At 39.5% G+C, this 24,864-nt stretch overlaps 1 protein-coding gene across 1 annotated transcript; it reads left to right on the top strand.

The window, feature by feature from the left end:
* The first annotated feature begins 14,484 nt into the window (after positions 1-14,484).
* Positions 14,485-15,000, top strand: LOC128127324 (uncharacterized mitochondrial protein AtMg00810-like). The gene has a single exon (XM_052765787.1). It carries the CDS (start codon positions 14,485-14,487, stop codon positions 14,998-15,000), a length of 516 nt encoding a protein of 171 aa, XP_052621747.1.
* Positions 15,001-24,864: the final 9,864 nt, after the last annotated feature.

The raw sequence follows: 24,864 nt of genomic DNA, 5'->3' as shown, positions 1-24,864 counted from the left end.
TCTTTATAAAAACCATTCATGCACAACATGTCATGGCCTAGTAGTATAAATTAGGTCAAAATATTGCATAAACTAGGATCCAACTAAAATCTAGGACTAATATACTTGACTCTTACGATTCTAGTAAATTGTTTAGCTACAATAGGAAATGCCAATACCATAATTAGAATAAAACTTCAAACTTTGTTACAATTGAAAAAGGGTATAAAACCCTAAAAATTAATTAAAATATTCTAATTTCATTCCAATATGATGGTGAACATCTAACAATGTTCCAAAAATTCTATAGAGCTCAAAAAACCAAGTTTATAAACTTTAAAGCTTAAAAAAATTATAAAATTTGCTATAAAGTTCCTAATATAAAATTTTTATTAATCAAATTATGGATTATAATGAATGAAATAGAAATTTAAATTATCTGTGACAACCCAAAATTTCCATTCTGAGCAAACCATATCAAGTCAATAGAACTTAGAACAGTTATAGTGAAATTCCCAACTTTTGGGTATAAGTTTGAGTATTTCAAGATTTACACTGAAGGAGATATCAGGAGAGTGGATGCACTAGGGTTTTGTGCAACAATGTTATTCCAATACTCTATGATATTAGAGTTCATTCCAGGAATAAAATATTTTCTGCCAAAAATCCCAGGAATATATATAGAAATCTGAACCATATTCATTCATTAGTTACATTTCCAACTAGAGAAAAGCCAAATTCTCTCTCACGGATCTTCGGGTTTTCATCCCAAATCGTGAGTACTTCTATCTAGTTGTATTATATAGCTTAGATTGCGTTTAATAACATCAAAATCATGTCAAAACACTAAGATCTGTGAGTTTACCGCCCAAGAACACCTTGGGAAGTAAACTCCTTTTTAAGGGCCAAAGTGTGCCCAATGTCCCTCAAAGCCTTGGAACTTAACCTAGGAACTACCATGACATTTTTAGACCACAAATTCATTAAGAAACAAAGGGTGAAAGTGAGTTCATGGACAAGGAAGTTCTTGGGCCGTGAACTCCATTTTTATGTGGCAAAATGCCCTAAAAACCTTCCTTAAACCAAGAGACTAATTTAGACATGTACCTAAATGAGTTTAGGACTAGAAAACACCCTTAGAAAACCAAGAGTAAGGCGTTCACGGCCAAAGAAGTTCCAAGGCCGTGAACTCCAAACAATAGTGCCAAATTGTGCTATAAACTCTCCTAAAGCCTTGGAGAATTTCCTTGATTCATTCTTAGATAAATTAGGGACTTGAAAACACCACAAACACCCTCCCAAGGGAGATTACGGCCGTAATCTCCATGGGATATGGTCCATGGGCCGTGAACTCCTCAAAGGAGTTAAAAGGAAGCCCAAACACTTGTTTAAGCCTAGAAGCACTTCACCACTTAAGTCGTAATAATTTTAAGCTTCATTTAGGGACGTTGTAGAGAGTTTACGGCCAGGAGTTTAGTCCCCTGGGCCGTAAACTCCAACACACATGGTCCTTAGACCATAAACTTCCGTATGAGATCTTGCACTCCTTTGTTGCAACCCATTAGCCTCCTAGAACTTGACCAAAGTGTTTTCCTTGCGTTAGGATGTTTATACATGTTTAATTAGTGTTAAAATCACTAATTGTTTATATACATATGTATTCATATGTAATTAGGACCATTGTGTGTGTCTAAAGTCTTCACTTGACACCTAGCAGCCCTACCTCTTCAGTTCATCCGTATCACCCACAACAGGTGAGTTCATACCCCTTAATCAATGTTTTAAATGATTTTAAATGCTTTAATGGGGGGGGGGGGATACAGGTAGAAAACAACATGTTATTAAATCAATCATATGTATTTATAACTGTGTTTTTCATTCAGCATATTTCACATACTACAAAATGTGGTGCATGAAATGGTTTTATATCTTAAAAATACCTTGATAACAAAAGTATTACGTTTGAAATGTTTATTAAAATGACATCAAGTCATTGTTAATTATTGTTCAAAACTCTTAGATATCTTACAAAACCATTTTTACCTTCTTGAACAAAACTATATCTTTACACTTATGTTCTTTTATATGTATCGATGTTATAGTTTTCATCCTTCATTCAGTTACCCACACTCTTGTGTAGCAAGGGTGTGTAAACCTGTTTGGACAATCAATTACCTTCCAATTAACTATTATAGGGATAGTTAGGAGATACATAATGTGACATCCCCAAAATCTCGGCCAGAAAAGACCGATTTTCATTTATGCTTTTAAATATTTTCAGAGTAAATCCTTTTGATTTGAAAGAGTTGCGGAATTTGTTCCTAAAACAAAACATGATAAAATAATATTTATCAAAGCATTTCATCAAGAGATGCATTTCATTATATAATCAAAACTCGGGATGTCATGTTCCGATACAGACCATAAAGCATAAACGATAAACATTACAAGTCATTCAACAAATATATACATATACAGACTTGTAAACAAAACAACAAGATGATCCATCCATCTTACGCCCTTGTGCCACTTCCTGTAATACAAATAAAACTGAGTGGGTCAGGCTTGGGAGCCTGGTGAGCATATAGGGTTTTCAACCCACAATAAATAAGTTATATTTAATTTCACCAACCAATCACTATCCCGATTACCCATTCCCGTTATCCTCACTTTACGTCCCTAAAACAACTATCTCAAGGGACCTAATCTAGGATTTTCATCGGGACGGACATCACTGCGAAGGGGTTTCCTCAACAATAGATATCCTAAAGGCAACCATGAGGGGGATAGAGTACACCGGTGAACACATCGTTCACAACACCTACAGGTTATGAACCTGCTAGCGTTCCACTGGACTGTCTAGAAAGAGTCCGTGGTCGTTATCCATACTCCGCTGAATAACTAGATCAACAACAACAACAACATCGAGGCCTCTCATCTGTTTATTACACACCAACTATCTAACCATGTTCTACCCAACATATTAGTAGATAAAAATATACATTTGTATACATAGTTTAAAGAAAACCTGTATAGCATGCTTGAATCAACACATATATCACATAACAGACGAGGCACACACACATAACACATATCTCATAAAGAAATAAGCAGATCTGTAAGATAGAAGAGAGTGAATACTCATTCACACATAACACAACCAAATATATACACATAGCACGTATTTTTATATAAAATACTTCGTATTATTGTATTAGAAGAAATAACTACACACTCACTTGATCAGAAGACGATCCGACAGCACTATGGCTTATAGAAGTAGTAATCCACAGCAGATCTGGAAGATCTCCTCGAAAATCGAACTTCTCGCGGGCAGAGCTTCGACTCGGGAACCGTGCTTCTCGGGATCTTCGGGATCTCGGGACTTGCCTCGGGGCTAGAGTATGATACCGGGACTTCGGGGTAGCTTCGGCACGAAAAACGATGCAAAAGACTAGAGAGAAGAGAAGAAAATGAACAAGAATTATGGCTGCCTTCGGATCCCCTTTTATAGAGGCTGGAACCTCGTAGTACGCGGGGCGTCCTACATTACGCGGGGCGTACTGCCCAAAACGTCATTGCTTACGTATCCGAAGTGCTCGAGTGCGAGTGTCGACATCCCTCGGAGTACGCGGGGCGTACCTCGGATCAGATCGGTGACTCCTTCGGATAATGCTTCCGAATTTTGATTTAAATTTAAATACAAAATGATTAATAAACTTCGGAAATTCATAACTTCTTCATACGAACTCCGTTTTCGACGTTCTTTATATCCACGGAAAGGTGAGACCATGCTCTACGACTTTCGTTTAGACTCCGCCGGCTAATTTTCACTTTATTTTTATTAATTATTTTTAATAGGCCGCGACAGAAACTTTCGTTATAAATTCATAACTTCTTCGTTTGACGTCCGTTCTCGCCTAACTTTTTATCGCTTCGATACCAACAACGAGATCTTCGATTCTCATTTAGATTGCTTCGGCTAACAACCGCTTGATCTCAATTCGAGTATTTCAGGCTGTATACCGCTAAGCCGGAACTTCGATAAATCATAACTTCCTCATACGAAGTCAGATTTGGGCGTTCTATATATATTCGGAAACCTCGTTTCGACTACTACAACATTAACCAAAGATATTAAGTTTATTTTACACTTAAATTTTGACGCTTATTTTTATTCTTAATTAATCAGACCACATAATTAAGCAATTAAGCACAAAACACATAATACTCAAATAATACATTCTCATTATTTCAAAACGGGTTACAAAGGTTAACCTAGACTATTATATTGCTAAATATGGCAAGCCCGGAAACACAGGCGTTACAATTCTCTCCACCTTAGAATGATTCCGTCCCCGGAATCACACATCAACAAACAAATGCGGATAGCGACTCAACATGTCACTCTCCGTCTCCCAGGTGAGATTCGGCCCATTCGTGTGTTTCCATCGGACAAGCACTAACCCAACCATCTTGCGTCGCAATTTCTTAGTCTTTCGGTCAACAATTGCCTCTGGTTCTTCAATCAACCTTTTGTTCTCATCAATTCTCAATTCAGAAATTGGAATTTTGTTGGGAACTTCTCCCGTGAACTTCCTCAAATAACACACATGAAAAGTGTTGTGAATTCCATTCAGTTCTTCGGGTAATTCGAGCTTGTAAGCTTGGTTCCCAATCCTCTGAAGAACTTTAAACGGTCCAATAAACCTTGGACTCAACTTTCCCCTTTTACCAAATCTTATAAGTCCCTTCCACGGCGAGACTTTAAGCAAAACCGAATCCCCAACCTCAAAAGTCATCGGTCTTCGCTTCTTGTCAGCATAGCTCTTTTGACGATCCTGGGTCGCTAACATTCTTTCCCTAATTATTTTCAACTTTTCAGCAGTTTGATGAACCAACTCCGGTCCCATAAACTGCTTTTCCCCAGCCTCAAGCCAACAAGACGGCGTACGACACTTCTGTCCATACAAGCTTGGTAAGGTGCCATCTTAATGCTCGAGTGGAAACTATTATTATAGGAAAATTCTACCAACGGTAAATGTTCACCCCAATTACCTAGGAATTCTAGAGTACATGCTCTCAGCATATCTTCAAGTGTTTGTATCGTTCGTTCGCTCTGACCATCAGTCTGCGGATGGTAAGCTGTACTTAAACACAACTTGGTACCCAATTCCTCTTGTAGACTTTTCCAAAACCTTGATGTGAAACGGCTATCACGATCCGACACAATCGTTAACGGAACACCGTGAAGCCTCACAATTTCCTTCACGTAAGAATTCGCAAGCTTCTCCATAGACCATTTCTCCCTGGCCGCTATGAAATGCGCACTCTTAGTGAATCGATCAACGACCACCCAAATCATGTCGTGACCATTCTTTGTTCTGGGCAGTTTAGTGACAAAATCCATAGCAATGTCTTCCCACTTACCCATAGGCACAGGCAAAGGTTCTAAACTCCCGTACAGTTTCTGATGTTATGTCTTGACTCTCGCACAAGTCACACACTCGGCCACATACTTTGCAACATCAAGCTTCATCGTCGGCCACCAGTAGTAGGGTTTCAGGTCCCTATACATTTTAGTGCTACCCGGATGAATCGAGTACATGGTCTTGTGAGCTTCTTCCATCAGAAGATCTCTGACTCCTCCGGTCTTAGGTATCCAAATCCGATCTTGGAACACCTTCAGTCCATGACTGTTTACACCGAACACCAACGTTTTGCCCAAACGTTCCTCCTTTCTGTCATTCTTCTCAGAAGCTTCGCTCTGAGCTTTCTTTATACTTTCCAAAATAGTTGAGACAACTTCAATTCTCGACGCTCTTGGCCTTTTCCTTTCGGGATTGACTTTCCGACTGAGAGCATCAGCAACAACATTAGCTTTACCGGGGTGGTAAAGTATCTCGCAGTCATAGTCTTTAAGTAATTCTAGCCAGCGTCGTTGCCTCATATTCAATTCTTTCTGATTAAAGAGGTATTGGAGACTCTTATGATCAGTGAAAAGTTTGCACTTCGTGCCATAGAGGTAATGCCTCCATATTTTCAGAGCGAAAACTACCTCTGCCAACTCCAAATCATGAGTCGGGTAATTCTTTTCATGCTCTTTCAGCTGTCGAGACGCATATGCTATCACCTTTTCTCTTTGGGTCAAAACACAACCCAAACCAACCCCAGACGCATCGCTATAGACAGCGAAGTCTTCAACTCCATCGGGTAGAGAAAGTATCGGTGCCTCGCATAGCTTCTCCTTTAGCTTCTCAAATGCTTCCTTATGCTTCTCACCCCAAGCATAAGTAGCTCCTTTGTGGGTCAAAGCTGAAAATGGACTAGCGATCGAAGAAAAGCCTTGGATAAACCTTCGGTAATATCCGGCTAATCCTAAAAAGCTTCGAATCTCCGTGGGACTTTTCGGTTGTTCCCACTTCGTCACAGCTTCGATCTTCGTTGGATCAACCATTATCCCTTCTTGGTTGACCACGTGACCCAAGAATTGGACTTCACGAATCCAAAAATCACATTTGGAGAACTTAGCATACAGCTTCTCCTTCTTCAAGACTTCTAACACTTCTCGCAAGTGTCTGCCATGCTTCTCCTGGCTTTTCGAGTAAATCAGAATGTCGTCTATGAACACTATCACGGATTTATCAAGGAACGGGTTACAAACCCTATTCATCAAATCCATGAACGCTGCTGGAGCATTGGTTAGTCCAAACGACATAACCAAGAACTCGTAGTGTCCATATCTAGTTCTGAATGCAGTCTTCTCGATATCTTGCTCTCTTACTTTTAGCTGATGATATCCTGACCTAAGATCGATCTTCGAGAAATAGCTCGAACCTTGCAATTGATCGAACAGGTCATCAATCCTCGGCAACGGATATCTATTCTTTATTGTTGCCTTGTTCAGCTCTCTGTAATCGATGCACATTCTCATACTTCCATCTTTCTTCTTTACAAATAACACTGGAGCTCCCCAAGGCGATGAACTAGGTCTAACGAAACCATTGTCCAATAACTCCTGAAGTTGCATCATTAGTTCCTTCATCTCCGTCGGTGCTAATCGATAAGGTGCTTTTGAAATTGGCGTCGTTCCTGGCAACAAGTCAATACAGAATTCCACTTGTCGATCAGGCGGTAATCCAGGAAGATCTTCGGGAAATACTTCCGGATAATCACACACCACTGGAATATTCTGCATCACCTTCTTTTCCTTCTTAGCATCAATCACGAATGCTAAATACGATGTACACCCCTTGGTCAAACATTTTCTGGCTTTCATCAATGAAATGATTCCAGAATTCACTCTGCGTTTATCTCCATACACCATAAACGAATCTTTCCCAGGCGGGTTTACTTTGACTATTTTCTTCTTGCATAAAATTTCGGCGTCGTTGGCGCTAAGCCAATCCATTCCCAATACGATGTCGAAACCATTAAGTTCGATAGGCAATAATTCCTCGTGGAACTTATTACCATTCAAATCAATTAAGATGTTTTTCATGCGATAGCTAACAGGTACAAACTTGCCACTAGCAACTTCGACTAATAAAGCATTATCTAGTCTCACAACAGGCAAAGCTAGCTTTTCTACCAAATTCATGCGATATAAAGGAGTAATTGGCTCCAGAATCAAATAAAATTTGGGCAGGCAATTCGTTAACGAGAAAGGTACCTGAAGCGACATCAGCTTCATCTTTAGCAGCTTCCAGTGTCATCTGGAATGCTCTCGCCTTTGGCTTTGGCGGAATGTTGGGTCTAGCTGCCTCCTTCTTCTTCGGGCAATCCCTCGACATATGACCCTCCTCACCACAACCATAGCAAACTTTCTTTGTGAGGTTACACTCATTGGCATAGTGCCCTGGCTTTCCACACTTGTAGCATGTGTTCGCCACCTCACATTTTCCATGATGCTTCTTCTTACATTTGTCGCACCATTTCGCTTCACCTCCACCTCCCCTCGAACCAGACTTCGAGAACTTGTTTTTCTTGTTGGGCCCTGAAGTTCCATCGAACTTCCTCTTTTCTCCAACATCTATTCTTTCCAGACCCTTTTCCTTCTGCTGGGCCTCCACATTCTTAGCTGCACGAACAGCCGTTTTCAGAGTGGTTGCCATTTTGACTGTCGGACCAAAGTCAGCAGGCAGTCCGTTAGCAAACCTCTTAATCTTGGAGAGTTCCGTCGGCACTAGGTACGGAAACAACTTCATCTTCTCAGTAAATGCAGTAGCATAGTCATCTATGCTCATCTTCCCTTTCTTCAAGTTTTGGAACTCATTGTTCAGATCAATCAGATCTATCTCCGAACAATACTGCACCCTTAACTGTTCCAAGAACTCCTCCCATGACATTTTCAGGGCCTCTCCTCGTGGCATAGTATCTGCCAACAACTTCCACCAACTCAAGACCCCAGTCTTCAGTTGTCTAACCGCAAAGACGGTTTTCTGTTTGTTGCTACAGTCGCAACTTTCAAATACCATCTCCATTTCGGAGATCCAATCCATTATCTCAACAGGCTTTGGGCTCCCAGAAAGACTTGGCGGTTTGGCGCCCAAGAAATTCTTGTACATACGCCCATCCTTGTTGTTTCTCCTTTCTGGATCGTTCCTTCGTTCCTCTTGAGTCCCAACTTGACTCACCATGCGACTATTGTTCCCTTCCTCCGATTGCTCGGGAATCAATTCAGGTTCCTCAATAGGTATGACAGGTTCATCCCTATTATTATGCAACATTTGTCGCATCTCCTCCCTTTGTTCGGCTAGCATAGCCCGAATCATGGCTTGCACTGCAGCCATTGTTATTGGTTCTGGTGCTGCTGCTACAACAGGTATCTGCTCAATCACTAGCGGTTGATTCCTGTTTTCATCCGCGTTTCCAACTCCACTCCTCGTTCTTACCATTTTTTTATCTACACACCGAATAAGGTGAAATTATACGCCCATCCTTGTTGTTTCTCCTTTCTGGATCGTTCCTTCGTTCCTCTTGAGTCCCAACTTGACTCACCATGCGACTATTGTTCCCTTCCTCCGATTGCTCGGGAATCAATTCAGGTTCCACAATAGGTATGACAGGTTCATCCCTATTATTATGCAACATTTGTCGCATCTCCTCCCTTTGTTCGGCTAGCATAGCCCGAATCATGGCTTGCACCGCAGCCATTGTTATTGGTTCTGGTGCTGCTGCTACAACAGGTATCTGCTCAATCACTAGCGGTTGATTCCTGTTTTCATCCGCGTTTCCAACTCCACTCCTCGTTCTCACCATTTTTTTTTATCTACACACCGAATAAGGTGAAATTAGATCCTCATTCACGATAGATATTCAAATCATCCTTATCACTCCGAAACGTTTACATGCTAGTTCCAATAACGTAGGCATACGCTTAGAATCCTACACACATAAGGTTTCCAGATCCGGTCGGCAACAGACCGTAGATCCAAACAAATAATATCATATATGGCAACATATAACATTTAGCACATAAAAGCATTTTAGGCAACTTTCCTAAAATGAACTAGTGCTCGTGTCTAAAATCCAACAGACACACATCTCATCATTCCATTTAGCATTCTAAGTTTAAGTCTAGAAATCCTACAAATTCCTAGTTCGCTTAAACTAATGCTCTGATACCAACTGTGACATCCCCAAAATCTCGGCCAGAAAAGACCGATTTTCATTTATGCTTTTAAATATTTTCAGAGTAAATCCTTTTGATTTGAAAGAGTTGCGGAATTTGTTCCCAAAACAAAACATGATAAAATAATATTTATCAAAGCATTTCATCAAGAGATGCATTTCATTATATAATCAAAACTCGGGATGTCATGTTCCGATACAGACCATAAAGCATAAACGATAAACATTACAAGTCATTCAACAAATATATACATATACAGACTTGTAAACAAAACAACAAGATGATCCATCCATCTTACGCCCTTGTGCCACTTCCTGTAATACAAATAAAACTGAGTGGGTCAGGCTTGGGAGCCTGGTGAGCATATAGGGTTTTCAACCCACAATAAATAAGTTATATTTAATTTCACCAACCAATCACTATCCCGATTACCCATTCCCGTTATCCTCACTTTACGTCCCTAAAACAACTATCTCAAGGGACCTAATCTAGGATTTTCATCGGGACGGACATCACTGCGAAGGGGTTTCCTCAACAATAGATATCCTAAAGGAAACCATGAGGGGGATAGAGTACACCGGTGAACACATCGTTCACAACACCTACAGGTTATGAACCTGCTAGCGTTCCACTGGACTGTCTAGAAAGAGTCCGTGGTCGTTATCCATACTCCGCTGAATAACTAGATCAACAACAACAACAACATCGAGGCCTCTCATCTGTTTATTACACACCAACTATGTAACCATGTTCTACCCAACATATTAGTAGATAAAAATATACATTTGTATACATAGTTTAAAGAAAACCTGTATAGCATGCTTGAATCAACACATATATCACATAACAGACGAGGCACACACACACATAACACATATCTCATAAAGAAATAAGCAGATCTGTAAGATAGAAGAGAGTGAATACTCATTCACACATAACACAACCAAATATATACACATAACACGTATTTTTATATAAAATACTTCGTATTATTGTATTAGAAGAAATAACTACACACTCACTTGATCAGAAGACGATCCGACAGCACTACGGCTTATAGAAGTAGTAATCCACAGCAGATCTGGAAGATCTCCTCGAAAATCGAACTTCTCGCGGGCAGAGCTTCGACTCGGGAACCGTGCTTCTCGGGATCTTCGGGATCTCGGGACTTGCCTCAGGGCTAGAGTATGATACCGGGACTTCGGGGTAGCTTCGGCACGAAAAACGATGCAAAAGACTAGAGAGAAGAGAAGAAAATGAACAAGAATTATGGCTGCCTTCGGATCGCCTTTTATAGAGGCTGGAACCTCGGAGTACGCGGGGCGTACTGCGTTACGCGGGGCGTACTGCCCAAAACGTCATTGCTTACGTATCCGAAGTGCTCGAGTGCGAGTGTCGACATCCCTCGGAGTACGCGGGGCGTACCTCGGATCAGATCGGTGACTCCTTCGGATAATGCTTCCGAATTTTGATTTAAATTTAAATACAAAATGATTAATAAACTTCGGAAATTCATAACTTCTTCATACGAACTCCGTTTTCGACGTTCTTTATATCCACGGAAAGGTGAGACCATGCTCTACGACTTTCGTTTAGACTCCGCCAGCTAATTTTGACTTTATTTTTATTAATTATTTTTAATAGGCCGCGACAGAAACTTTCGTTATAAATTCATAACTTCTTCGTTTGACGTCCGTTCTCGCCTAACTTTTTATCGCTTCGATACCAACAACGAGATCTTCGATTCTCATTTAGATTGCTTCGGCTAACAACCGCTCGATCTCAATTCGAGTATTTCAGTTTGTATACCGCTAAGCCGGAACTTCGATAAATCATAACTTCCTCATACGAAGTCAGATTTGGGCGTTCTATATATATTCGGAAACCTCGTTTCGACTACTACAACATTAACCAAAGATATTAAGTTTATTTTACACTTAAATTTTGATGCTTATTTTTATTCTTAATTAATCAGACCACATAATTAAGCAATTAAGCACAAAACACATAATACTCAAATAATACATTCTTATTATTTCAAAACGGGTTACAAAGGTTAACCTAGACTATTATATTGCTAAATATGGCAAGCCCGGAAACACAGGTGTTACACATAACATTATTTCTATTACAAGGAACTACATCAGAGTCAGTTCATTCATGAGTCTACACTATACATTACATGAGTACCTTACATGAATACATTACATGAGTACCTTACGTGAATACATTACATGAGTAACTTACATGAATACATTACATGGGTACCGTTACGTAGATACATTTTCCTGTATACATTTACATGGATACTTGTAGCTCGATTCATTAGGATGATTTATTAGTACCTTCTGTGTAAATTGTCATGCCTATCCCAGTTCAACGGGATATCTAGACGGGACTAACCGTTCCGAAGCCCAGCTGATTAGCACCAATGGTTAATGAACATCTACGGATGCCTACGGTTGATTCTTACATTAGAATACGATTACGGGACTAACCATTCCTCGGGCCTACTGTTCGCTACAGAGGTTGATGAACATCTACGGATGCCTACGGTTAATACTTATATTAGGAAATCAATTACGGGACTAACCCTTCCTTTCCCCTGCTGTAGCTACAAAAGATAATTGAATAATCTACGGATGTTCAAAGGTTATACATTTCGCTAATCGCGATGTCGTGTTAGTCCTAGTACCAAAGGATAACACTTACATGATTATGTTTTTCCTACTACTTTATTTTGTGACACATTCACATAAACGATGAGTTAGATTAAGTACTGTTTGTAATAGTCAAAAAGAAGGAAAAACTATCATTATCATAGCAAAACATTCGAGTCTTGGTAGAAGACTATTATATTCTTTTCCTATTTACTTTATTTTTTGATACATTCACATAAACGATGAGTTAGACTAAGTACTGTTTGTAATAGTCAAAAAGAAGGAAAAACTATCATTATCATAGCAAAACATTCGAGTCTTGGTAGAAGACTATTATATTCTTTTCCTATTTACTTTATTTTGTGATACATTCACATAAATGATGAGTTAGACTAAGTACTGTTTGTAATAGTCAAAAAGAAGGAAAAACTATCATTATCATAGCAAAACATTCGAGTCTTGGTAGAAGACTATTATATTCTTTTCCTATTTACTTTATTTTGTGATACATTCACATAAACGATGAGTTAGACTAAGTACTGTTTGTAATAGTCAAAAAGAAGGAAAAACTATCATTATAATAGCAAAACATTCGGGTCTTGGTAGAAGACTACATTGTCATAACAAAACATTCGGGTCTTGGTAGAAGACTACATTGTCATAACAAAACATTCGGGTCTTGGTAGAAGACTACATTGTCATGACGAAACATTCGGGTCTTGGTAGAAGACTACATTCCTTACTAGTAGGAAACATGGGATTTTCTAGGGTTTTTCATACTTATATCAACTGTTTCATTTAAAGATTTACATAGCATTCATAACAGCTTTCCAAAACAAGGCAATGACACTTAAATACTTATGAATTCACCAGCTTTAGGCTGATACTCGCTTTCAAAATAACTTGTATTCTCAGGTCACCGGTTAGACAGGTACGATGGCCAGGTTTTGAGAAGACGGAGCACAGACAAGACTCGTCTTATTTTGATTATTCATTTTATTATTGTACATTATGAAAGAACACACATGTATTAAAACTTTACTTTTAATGCAATGGATGATGTTGTTGCTTGTTTACTACTTTACACGGTTATGATACTTCACATGACGTTCTCCACCCCGGAACGTTTGCACCGATCTTTGTTTTGGGGTGTGACATTATCATACATTAATCATAATTTACTAGTTAAAAACAAGATTTTTAAATAAATCAAGAATTGCTTAAAGAAACACTTTTATAAAAATTAAGGTTTTATAAAAATTAAAGAGGGAAATGTATTTAATTTAAATTAGGAGAGAGAGGGCCTTTAATACACTCAAAAATCCGACACCCCCTCTCCCCCATGCTCTCTCTTCCCAAAACTTCAATCATTAAAACACAATCCCCACTCTTCCACTTCTCTCTTCACTCTCTCTCACACTCCACCCTTTCAACTCTCAAACTCTCCTCCTCTCTCTCTCTCTAAACTCACGAAAATATTCAGTCAAGAACACCTCTCCACAGTCAAATATTCATCTTCTAAGGCTATTCTTCAAGGTATTCACGAAAATCTTACACCCTCCCTTACTTTTCCTTCTTGTTTTAAAGGGTTTTCTTGTACTTCTCTTTCCTCTACACCATTCTTTATGAACATTCATGAACATGGGTAGATGCCATGCATGACGAGATCAATCAATTCGAAAGGCTCGGGGTTTGGAAGTTGGTTGAGCTGCCTAAAGGCAAGAAATCTCTCGACACTAGATGGGTGTTTCGGAACAAGCAAGATGATTCGGGTGTCATTAACGTAATAAGGCAAGATTGGTGGTCCGTGGGTTCAGACAAATTGAGGGTCTTGATTATACAAAAGTCTATGCTTTGGTGGCACGCTTGGAGGCTATTCGTATCTTCCTCGCTTATGCTTCCTACATGAACTTCACCTTATATCAAATGGACGTCATGACGGCTTTCTTGTATGGCAAGGAGAAGGAGGAGATTTATGTTGACCAACCTCCTGGGTTTGTTAACTCAAAACTTCCTAACCATATCTACAAGTTAGACAAGGCTTTGTATGGGCTGCATGAAGTTCCCAGAGCCTGGTATGCTACTCTCACACAGCACTTGCTCCACCATGGTTATTCCCACGAAACTATCGATCAGACCCTATTCATCAAGCATGTCGGTGCATAACAGATTCGTGTCCAAATATACGTGGACGATATCATTTTCCGGTCGATGAGTCCTCAGCTATGCAAGGAGTTCGAGGATGTCATGAAAAAGCGATTCAAGATGAGTTCATTAGGGGAGATGACCATGTTTTTGGGGCTTCAAGTTAAAAAATGTTCAGCCGGAATCCTGATTCATCAAGCCAAATATGTGGACGATATGCTCGAGAAGTTCAGGTTTAGAGACGCTAAACCTGCTTTGACGCCCATGGCGGAGAGGCCACTGCTGACTCCTGATCTTGAAGGCGAATCCGTAGATCAAATGTACTACAGATCGATGATCGAATCGCTGATGTATCTAACTATGAGTCGCCCAGACATTATGTTTGCAGTCTGTCAATGCACGCGCTACCAGGCTAATCCTAAACCGTTTCATCTTATTGCTGTTAAAAGGATTTTTCGATACCTTAAAGGCAGCCCAAAACTGGGTCTTTGGTATCCGAAAAATTCCGAATTTGATATTTATGCTTTTGCAGACAGCAATTATGGAGGTTGCGAGCTTGACAGAAAATCGACTTCAGGTTGATGTCAATTTCTCGGAGATAGGCTGGTATCTTGGCAATGCAAGAAGCAGAATACTATCTCGAGCTCAACAGTAGAAGCGGAATACGTAGCTGCATCTGCCTGTTGCTCTCAAGTCATATGGATCTAACATCATCTGTTGGATTACGATTTGAATTTTCAAGAAACCCCTATATTTTGTCATAATGAGGTTGCGATCCAAATTGCTAAAAATCCGCTCCAACACTCAAAAACCAAGCACATCGACATCAAAGTTCATTTTATCAGAGATTGTTATGAGCGCTCGCTCATTCGGCAAGAACAGGTTCACACTGATAATACTGTGGCGGATCTGTTCACCAAGCCGTTTAACAAAGCTCGATTCGATGTGCTGGTAAACTTTTTGAAAATGATTAGCTTTGAGGATTAATTTTTGTTTAGGTTAGTTTAAATTTTGTGCATTTTAATTTCATTCTTTCCCATGCACAAATTTAGGGGGAGAAATAAACAAAAACCAAACAAAAATTAGAAAATTAAAAAAATCCAAAAACAATAGAAAATCAGAAATCCAAAAACATTAGAAAAACAGAAAAATCAAAAATATTTCTGAAAAGTGATGTGATGGGAAGTGGTATAAAATTTATGATAACATGCAATCTGAGTCTGTGTAAGGTACCAAGGCTGAATTGTCTAGGCTCTATGTTCGATGCGTTGGTAGGCACGAAAAATTTAATGGACTTGACTAGGCTCAGATGAACTTAAGGAATCTAGAGACTTGATAAATCTTGACCTAGATAGTTCCGTTTAGCCTGACAATATGACGCTTGGGTAGGTTGAGCAGGGAGATATACATGAGAATCCACCAGTCACATTAAAGAACCCGTATCTAGAACTATGTTTTAACTCTTCCTCGATGTACGGATTTTGTCCTTAATTCTGGTATTGATAGGGCGTCTGGGTAATTCCAATAAAGTAGGTCTATAGGAACTTATTTTCTTTCTCTCCTACTGTTAGTCATACGTTGCCTCCTCTATGTGGTCGAAAGATCCGACCTGCACTGCAACATATGCAACTCTATTTCTCTGCATCTTTTATCTATGCAATTCTTCGTATCTGTTAGCCATATGCTGTCTCCTTTGTGTTATTAACAATCCGACCCGGTACACAGCATATGCAACCTTCTACTTCTAAATCCCTCTAAAATTCTAGTCGGTCATATGTTTCACTCTCTGCGTGATTGAAAGATCCGACCTAAGTATACGACATATGCATTCTAAATCTATCCTCTCTATGAATAATATTCTGCTCACCTAAAGTAAGGAGTATCTCAGAAGTTCTTGATTATTGGGGTATGTCAGGAAGCAGGAAACATGTTCTAGTACATCTAGAATTGAACAATTATAGATTGTCTATAGATCTCGCTGCTCAATTTAGGTGGACAACAATATCTTTGGTCGTCGTCAGATAAATGGTCCTTAGGAATTTTTATCTAGTAACTTAGGATCAATATGTCCTGTCACTGATAGCATTCCTAAAATTTATCACAAATTTTCGTGCTTAAGTTGACCACAATATCGACGATCGACCAGATCTATTCATGAAAGGAGAGGTGTTGATACATGAAGTGACAATTCAACTACATCCTTCCGACCACTGACCAAACATAGTGCCAAAACAAAAGACAAAATTTCAGCATGTCAATGTCAATGCAATTGTCAGAAAAAGTTTTCTAATGTCAAAACTTATACTTTTCAAAAACCTCGTATCTTTTCAAAAAGGCACTACATTCCAAAAACTCACAAACACCTAGGACTAGGATTCAAAGTTGACAGAAAACCAGTCTGTGCAACCTCTTTTCATGCATCAATCAGAGCTCATCTATTGTCCCAGGCTCCAAACTAGTTTGGATGCCTAAACTAACCGTGTAATTTTCAGGCCTTGTGCAAGGAGGAACAAGAAGAAGAATGGTTAATCGATAGTGCTTGCTCCTTGCACATGACGGGAAGGTTAGAATACCTTCAAGACTTTAGGCCAATTTGCAACGGTGGAAATGTCACTTTTGGGAACAATGCTAACGGAATAATCCGAGGTTACGGTGTTCTCACTACGAGAAACTTCTCTATTCAAAAGGTTGCTTATGTAGAAGGCCTTAAACACAATCTCATAAGTGTTCGTCAACTATGTAAAGAAGGTCATCATGTTGAATTTGATGACCAACGTTGCTATGTAATGACAAGCGATAGGAGCACTTGTCTGATCAAGTCCAGATCCGAAGGTACTATGTACCCTCTGGATGTATCTCTGATCAAAGGCAAATCATAGTTATGCTTTCTATCCAAAGTTGTATCTGAAGTCAGCTGGCTATGGAACTGCAAGCTCGCTGATCTTAACTTCAGATACATTAACAACTTGGTCACCGGATAACTAGTCAGAGGTCTTCCAATCCTCAAGTTCAGCAATGATACTCTCTGTTCTGCATGTGAATGTGTAAAGCAATTCAAGGCAAGTTATCCTACGGTGATTGATTCCTCAATCTCTGAACCATTAGAACTTTTACACATTGATCTCCGCGATCAATCTACTGTAGCCAGTCTTCATCACAAAAAATACATATGGGTTATTGTGAATGACTTCTCACGTTTCATATGGGTCTTCTTCCTTCGACTCAAGTCAAAAAAACCACAGGTTTTGATCAACTTCATCAAGGAAATCAAACTTCAGATCAAGTTACCAATAGACGTATCCGAAGTGACAATGGAACCGAGTTTACTAATCATCTTCTAAATATTTTCTTAGTTTCTAAAGAGATTACACACAACTTCTCAGCTCCTTACACACCACAACAAAATGGTGTAGTAGAACGAAGGAATCGCAATTTTGCAAATCTTCCTCTCTACTTCTGGGCCGAAGCAGTGGCCACAACCTGTTTTGTTCAAAATCGAAGCATTATGTGTAAACGTCTCAACAAAACACCATATGAAGGTCTTAACAACCGCAAGCCAAATGTTCGATTCTTTCATATATTTGGGTGTAGATGCTTCGTAATAAACAACAAAGATCACCTCAATAAATTCACAGCAAAGTCTGATGAAGGCATCTTCCTTGGATACTTCACTAACAAAGTTTCTTATCGAGTTCTCATTAGACGAACAAGGTTGATAATTGAAAGCTTCAATGTAAAGTTTGATGACTATCACATCCGCAACTCCGCTCCGTCAACTGAAACCACTGCAATTCTAGAGAGTGATATCCCTGCCTCTTTGGGTCCATTAAATCTAGTTGAAATAAACTATGATGATCTCTTTGATCCTGTTGATACAGCCAAGTTATCCGAAGTTCACGTGTCTGTAGAAGCTCAGCAACAACATACAGATGTATCTGGTCCAACAGCATCTGAAGAAGTATCGCTAAATACTTCCACCTCGCCGGTTGAGGGGGAAAACTCCACTCAGGACCACACAACAACCATCGAGGTTCCGATACCAGAAGATGAAGCTCCAATATGTAGAGAATTTCAACCATCAAACATTTCTTCGGATTCGGATGATGAAAATATAAAACACATTGACACAAGAACATACTCAAGGGTTATCACACTCCCATCCGCAATCCAGGGGGAACCTTCGCAGGTTCAAGGCGAACTGCCTTCTACACTCCAGTAGGATCCTTTGCCATCTGCCCAAGATAAATCTAATCCCGCCTTCCCAGCTCAAGATACTTCAACAGGATGTTCTCAAATCTAGGGGGAACTACCTTCTCCAACTGCAGAGTCTTATGATATTGAAGAGATTCCCTCCACCGCAGCTGCTGATCATCTAATACCTCGTCTACACGTATGGACGAGAGACCACCCACCAGGTCAAATCATTGGCAACCCATCTGCAGGAATCCAGACTCGATCATCCAAGTACTTATCCGATCACTACCACTATGCAGCGTTCTTGTCCTCAATCGAACCTTGATCGATCAAAGAAGCGTTACTTGAACTAGACTGAATTTCCGCAATGCAAGAAGAACTGAAAGAATTCAAAAGGAACAAGGTATGGCAGCTCGTTCCAAAACCGCAAGGCCACACCATTGTTGGCACAAGATTGGTGTACAAGAATATGTTAGATGAATCTGGTGCAGTCGTTAGAAACAAGGCAAGGCTAGTTGCCAAGGGATATTGTTAACTTGAAGGCATTGACTATGATGAAACGTATGCTTCGGTAGCATGAATGGAAGCCATCCAGATCTTCTTATTATACGCAGCACACAAAAACATCAAGGTTCATCAAATGGATGTGAAAAGTGATTTTCTCATTTAGGAATTAAAAGAAGAGGTTTATCTTCAGCAACCTCCGGGTTCCGAAAGCGTTGAATTCCCAGACCACTGCTACAAGCTTGAAAAAGCAGTCTATGGTCTAAAACAAGCCCCTAGAGCATGGTATGAGACTCTATCTGAATTTCTTGTCTCTTCCGGTTACAAACGAGGAGTGATTGATCCCACTTTATTTCAAAAATCAAATGGTGATCATCTAATGCTTATACAAATATTTGTGGATGATATCATTTTTGGCTCAACTGATGAAAAGATGGTGGATGAATTTGCTAAGCTCATGACCAACAAGTTCCAAATGAGCATGAATATAGAGATTAATTTCTTTCTAGGACTTCAAGTGAAACAAGTCCCTCAAGGGATATTCGTTCATCAAGAAAAATACACCTCAAAACTATTGAAGAAATATTCAATGGATAATTGTTCATCGACTAAGGTCCCCATGGCCTTCAGTTATAACATATCTACTGATCCCTCAGGTGAATCTGTTGATCACAAGACTTATAGAGGTATTACTGGCTCTATGATGTACCTCACTGCTAGCTGACCGGATATAGTCTTTGCAATGGGTGTATGCGCAAGGTACCAGACTGACCCAAAAGTGTCTCATATGAACGCAGCCAAACAAATCCTATGGTACTTAAAAGGAAGCAAAACTCTTGGATTATGGTACCCCATAGGAAATGATTTCAGTCTTCGAGAATTTACAAATGCGGATCATGCCAGATGCAAACATGATCGCAAAAGCACCTCAGGTGGATGTCAATTTTTGGGTGGAAGGCTAGTCAGCTGGTCCTCAAGAAAACAAAATCGTGTATCATTGTCTACCGCATAAGCTAAATATGTGGCCGCAGCCAGCTATTGTTCTCATGTCTTATGGATGAAAACACAACTATTAGACTACGGATACAAAATTTTGCGGATACCAATCTATTGTAACTTTGAAAGTGTCATAGCGATTTTTCATAATCCAATTCAGCACTCCAAGACCAAGCATATTGAACTACGGTATCACTTCATCAAAGACCACATCCTGAAAGGTAACATTGAACTAATTTTTGCCCATACTCATGAAGAGATTGCTGATGTATTCACAAAGGCACTTAATTCTACAAAACTCAACACTTTCTTACAAATGTTAGGAATGATGAATCCGGGCCCACAATTCCTTTTGAATTAATAGGTACCGCAGACCATCCTTGGTCTCCGTTACGGTTCTAGTTGAAGTTATTTATGTTAGATGGTTTTGGTATATCCTATGTACCGCAACCATATATCATAATTATACTTCAATGGTCCATATTTTTTTTTATTACTAATCGTTGTTCCAGTGTTCATCTTAGTTCATCTACCGCAGTCATCCATCCGACGGCATATGATCCATCCGCAATGAAGTGTCTATCTACAATCACTTTAATTTATTTTCAGACTGTTACATTCTTTTGAAAAACAAAAAAAATGGTGTGTTATTTAATGATCCTTCATTAAATAGAGAAAACATTAAAGAAAAACATTCTTTGTGCATCTGTCTCATGCTTTTGAATAAACCTCGTGTCGGACCTATTTTAGGTATGATGACAAAAAGAAAGATTTTCCAAATCAAATCCTTTTAATCTATCTCTTCCTATTACCTTAAAACATCAAATCCGTTACAACTTCCCTTTACCCAACGGATTGATCTCACCCTCACCACACGTTCTCCAGACGTGGTCATAAATCTGTTTTTTTATCATTAAATGCAAACCTTTTTGGGTAAATCCCAAAATTCAGATTTAATCCCTTTTTTTCTTAATCTGTGGCTGAGATTAATGCTCTTAATTCAAAATAAACACCCAAATGTTTTACCCAAATTCACTTAGGGCAAAAACATTTCCCACTCCCTTAAGCCAGTATAAAACCCCTTTCTTCTTCCCTAAGAAATGTTTACGCTTTCTAAACCATAAACCTTCCTGTTGCATTCTACTTTCCTTTCATCAAAGCTTCTTCGAAAACTCAACAATGTTGAAATCCGATGTATCCAACAAACCTTCCAAGGCATCTGGATCATTGAACCCCACTGGTTCAGACTCTGCCTGAAGGCATCTCACACTGACGATTGCATCAAGCAACTTCAGAGCCGTGTTTGAAGAACATTCTTTCTACAATGCCCCCACAAAACTTATGATCAAGTTCCTGTCCAATCACCCACTGTTTGGACCCTTCGATTTGTTCATAGACATTGTTCCTCTCTCAACCCTCTTCAAGTGTGCTTTTTCAGCCTATCGACCACTCGAGAATCTTCAAGAAGTGCATCTCAATCTAGTCAACGATTCTTTGGTCATCTTGACCAAGGAGAAATTTCTCACTTCCATAAACCTCCTTGTTCATCCATCCATCAAGGTCTTTACTCCATCAATGTCAGATATACTGTCAGCGCTCTACCTAATGGTATACTAGAAGAAAATCAAAGGAATTGGGGAATTCAAGAAAAACTAATTGCCTGCGGTCTGGAAATTCGTTTGTCACTTCATTATCTGCAGTCTATCTGGCAGAACCGGAGGCACAGACAACATGGGACTCAAGCTCCTAGAACTCGTATGGAGCATCTTCATAGGTCATGACGTCAACTACGGACAGATCCTATGGGATGATTTTTTGAAGTACATTCCCAAAGAAAGCCCAAGAGAGAACCCTACCGAACTCACCTTTGCAAGGTTTTGGTCTCTCTGCATCTCCGACCTCCATGCGGATGCAGGAATTAGCATGAGCAACAACATTAACTTCTTTATCACCATGGATCTTAAAAGGTACAATACCTCATATGTTCATACTGTTTTTGGACCAATTAGAAGACTACCCACTCATATTCTTTCTACCCTCGGTCTTGAGACTGCTGATGTCTCAGATCACATTGAGGCTACGGAAGGTATTGCCCCATACCTTCCTACCCCGCCTCTTCCAACCCAATCCGCAGTCATTGATCCCGATAGTACCGCAATCCCATCTTCCACAACTCTTTCCAACATTTCATTATCCCAAAGACGCAAGCAGCTAGTCTCTGCTTGTCAAGGCCCCCGCAACACCAAGAAGCGAGGAACTCTAAAAAGGATGCTTCCAAGCCATCCAATCCCTCCAAGAAAAGAAAAACTCCACCAGTAATACCTATAGTCGAACCAAGCAGACGTCTCTCCAGTAGTGACTCTAATGAGGATGATCAACCTATTTCCATCCTCAAGAAACGCAAAACTGATCCCATTAGTCATATGTGTGACCAGACTGATACCCAGCCTCTCAACTGGCTCCGGTAATCCTTGGGATGGCCGCACATCCATTCGAAACAACCATCTTATACCACTCAGGCGCAAGCAGTGCGTCTGATTCACCACAACGTGGAAACTCTCGCCTTGGTTAATCCTAAAAGGATGGCTCAAGCTCCCGCCCAAAGGTCTCCAAGGCTTCCCGTCCTCATTTCTTTTCCCCTGAGGAGTTACACTCCATTCTTTATTCTGTCACCCAAACACTTCAAACACCATCTCAACCACAAGGCGATTCTTCAGCCTTTGCCAGAATTGAGTCGAGGCCAGACTTGACTTTAGGTAAAGGAGACCAAGGAAGCTCAGGAAATCCTACTCTGCTTACATCAGTAACAGGTGGTTTAGGCACGGTGAGCACAAATGTGCAAGGATTCGTGAACCCGAGGGACACCTCGGTGCGCTTTCAAGGAATTGACGACATAGATCTGAATGACTCATGGAGTAAGTATCAACCATCCAATGAAGCCGATGCCAAGAAATATGCCGCTTTCCGTAGTGCATTCCAAGCCAAAAAAGCAAGACAAACAAAGCAGCTTCAGCAAAAACAACAAGAAATTTAATCTGTGGCTAAGTATTGGGCAGACGCAATAAATAATGCCAATACCGTAGCTACTTTCTGCAAGGTCCATGCCCTGATGGATAACATGGCTGATACCATCCGCAAGGCTCAAGAGGCGACTGCTGATCAGACTCCCTCAAAGCCTCCTCCATCTCCAACTGCCAAAGACTCCCAAGATGCAGACACCGAAATCGAAGTTATTTCAGCTCCCACCTTCGGTTTTGACGATGTTGATCTTCAAGAGGTCAATCAACCAAGTTCTTCGAATGATGACCTCATGATGTACGTTGAAGAAGAGGAATCGAGTGGCTCTCAGCACTCAACCTCCAAGCGAAAGGAGAAGAAAAAGAAGAAAAAGATGGCCGTCTCCATAAAAGAATTCCTCAATCTTCAATCCAAGGATGACCAAATTCTGGTCGCAGTCAAGTCTACTCAACTGCAGTCATCTTCAAAAGGAAGACTGATCAAGTCAAGTACTTCATCTCCATTGCCTCCATGAACCACCTCACGAAGAAACAACTTGAAATCTCTCGAACCGTAGTGGAAAAATCGAAACATACAACTGTCGAAGTCAAGTTCGAGATTTTAAGAAGGATCACTTTGCTGGAAAATGTCAGGAAGTTTTGGTGGATTCTGATCAAGTTCCTTAAACTTTATAAGTGAAAAAAAATTAGAGGTCACTTAGGGGGAAATTGTTGATACATGAAGTGACTCTCTTAATTTTGCCTACCGCAATCTACAACTTTCCACAGTTAAGCTTCGTCATCAATCACATCCGAAGTCGTCAAGCTACCGCAGTCTTATTTCTGTACTTAGTCTATTTTTATCTATCTCTTGTAATACTATCTATTGTCTGGTATGCCTTGCATGGATACTCTTAGAGAATGAATCACTTGTACTTCTTGAGTCTCTATAAATACAGCTCACGCTTTATCAATCATATAGCTCTCTCTTTTTACGCATCTCTAAATCTGAACTATCTTCAAGTTATCCTTACGCATCTCATATCTTTCTTACTCTCTAAAAATCCTCTTGAACACAAGTGATTAATACTTCTCTTCGGAGAAAGTCATTCGAGACTCTATCACTAAGATTGATCTCACTCATTAACTTGGTTTGAGTGCATTCCATGTTATGAATCAACTTATGTGTTTACTTGATACATCACCTGCTGTCATTTATGTTTCTTTACATTTCCGCAACTAACTATCTAACCATCTAACATATTAATTTATTATTGTTGAGCTTTTAGATCCTTTGAGATTAACTAACTCCATAGCTATACTTGTTCTAACATTTGTTCAAGTGTGTCTCAAGTCTTTCTCTCAACAAGAGGTACTGATAAATGGAAAATGATTGTCTAACAACTTTGATCCATTATCACAAAAAGTTAATCAGTTTCAAGATGGAGGATTAAATTTAGTTTGAATTTAAAATTTAGTATTTTTTTTATTTTATTTTATTTTCATTTTTTAGGATTGAAAAATTTTAGAAAATGTTTCTTTTTATTTTATTTTATTTTTATTTTTATTCTTTAAATTTTTAGGATTGGTAAAATTTAGAATATTTTATTTTATTTTATTTTATTTGAAGTTAATCCTCAAAATGATTTATTTTTAAAATTTTTGAGTATTGGGCTTAATGCTAATTGAAATCGGGATCAGCCCATGGGTGAAGAACTGGGTTTGGGCCGGATATATAAAAGAAAAGGAACTCCGA

The sequence above is a fragment of the Lactuca sativa genome, chromosome 7 (assembly GCF_002870075.4).
Source record: "Lactuca sativa cultivar Salinas chromosome 7, Lsat_Salinas_v11, whole genome shotgun sequence".
NCBI classification, from domain to species: domain Eukaryota; kingdom Viridiplantae; phylum Streptophyta; class Magnoliopsida; order Asterales; family Asteraceae; genus Lactuca; species Lactuca sativa.
This window is presented reverse-complemented; position numbering and strand designations above follow the sequence as displayed.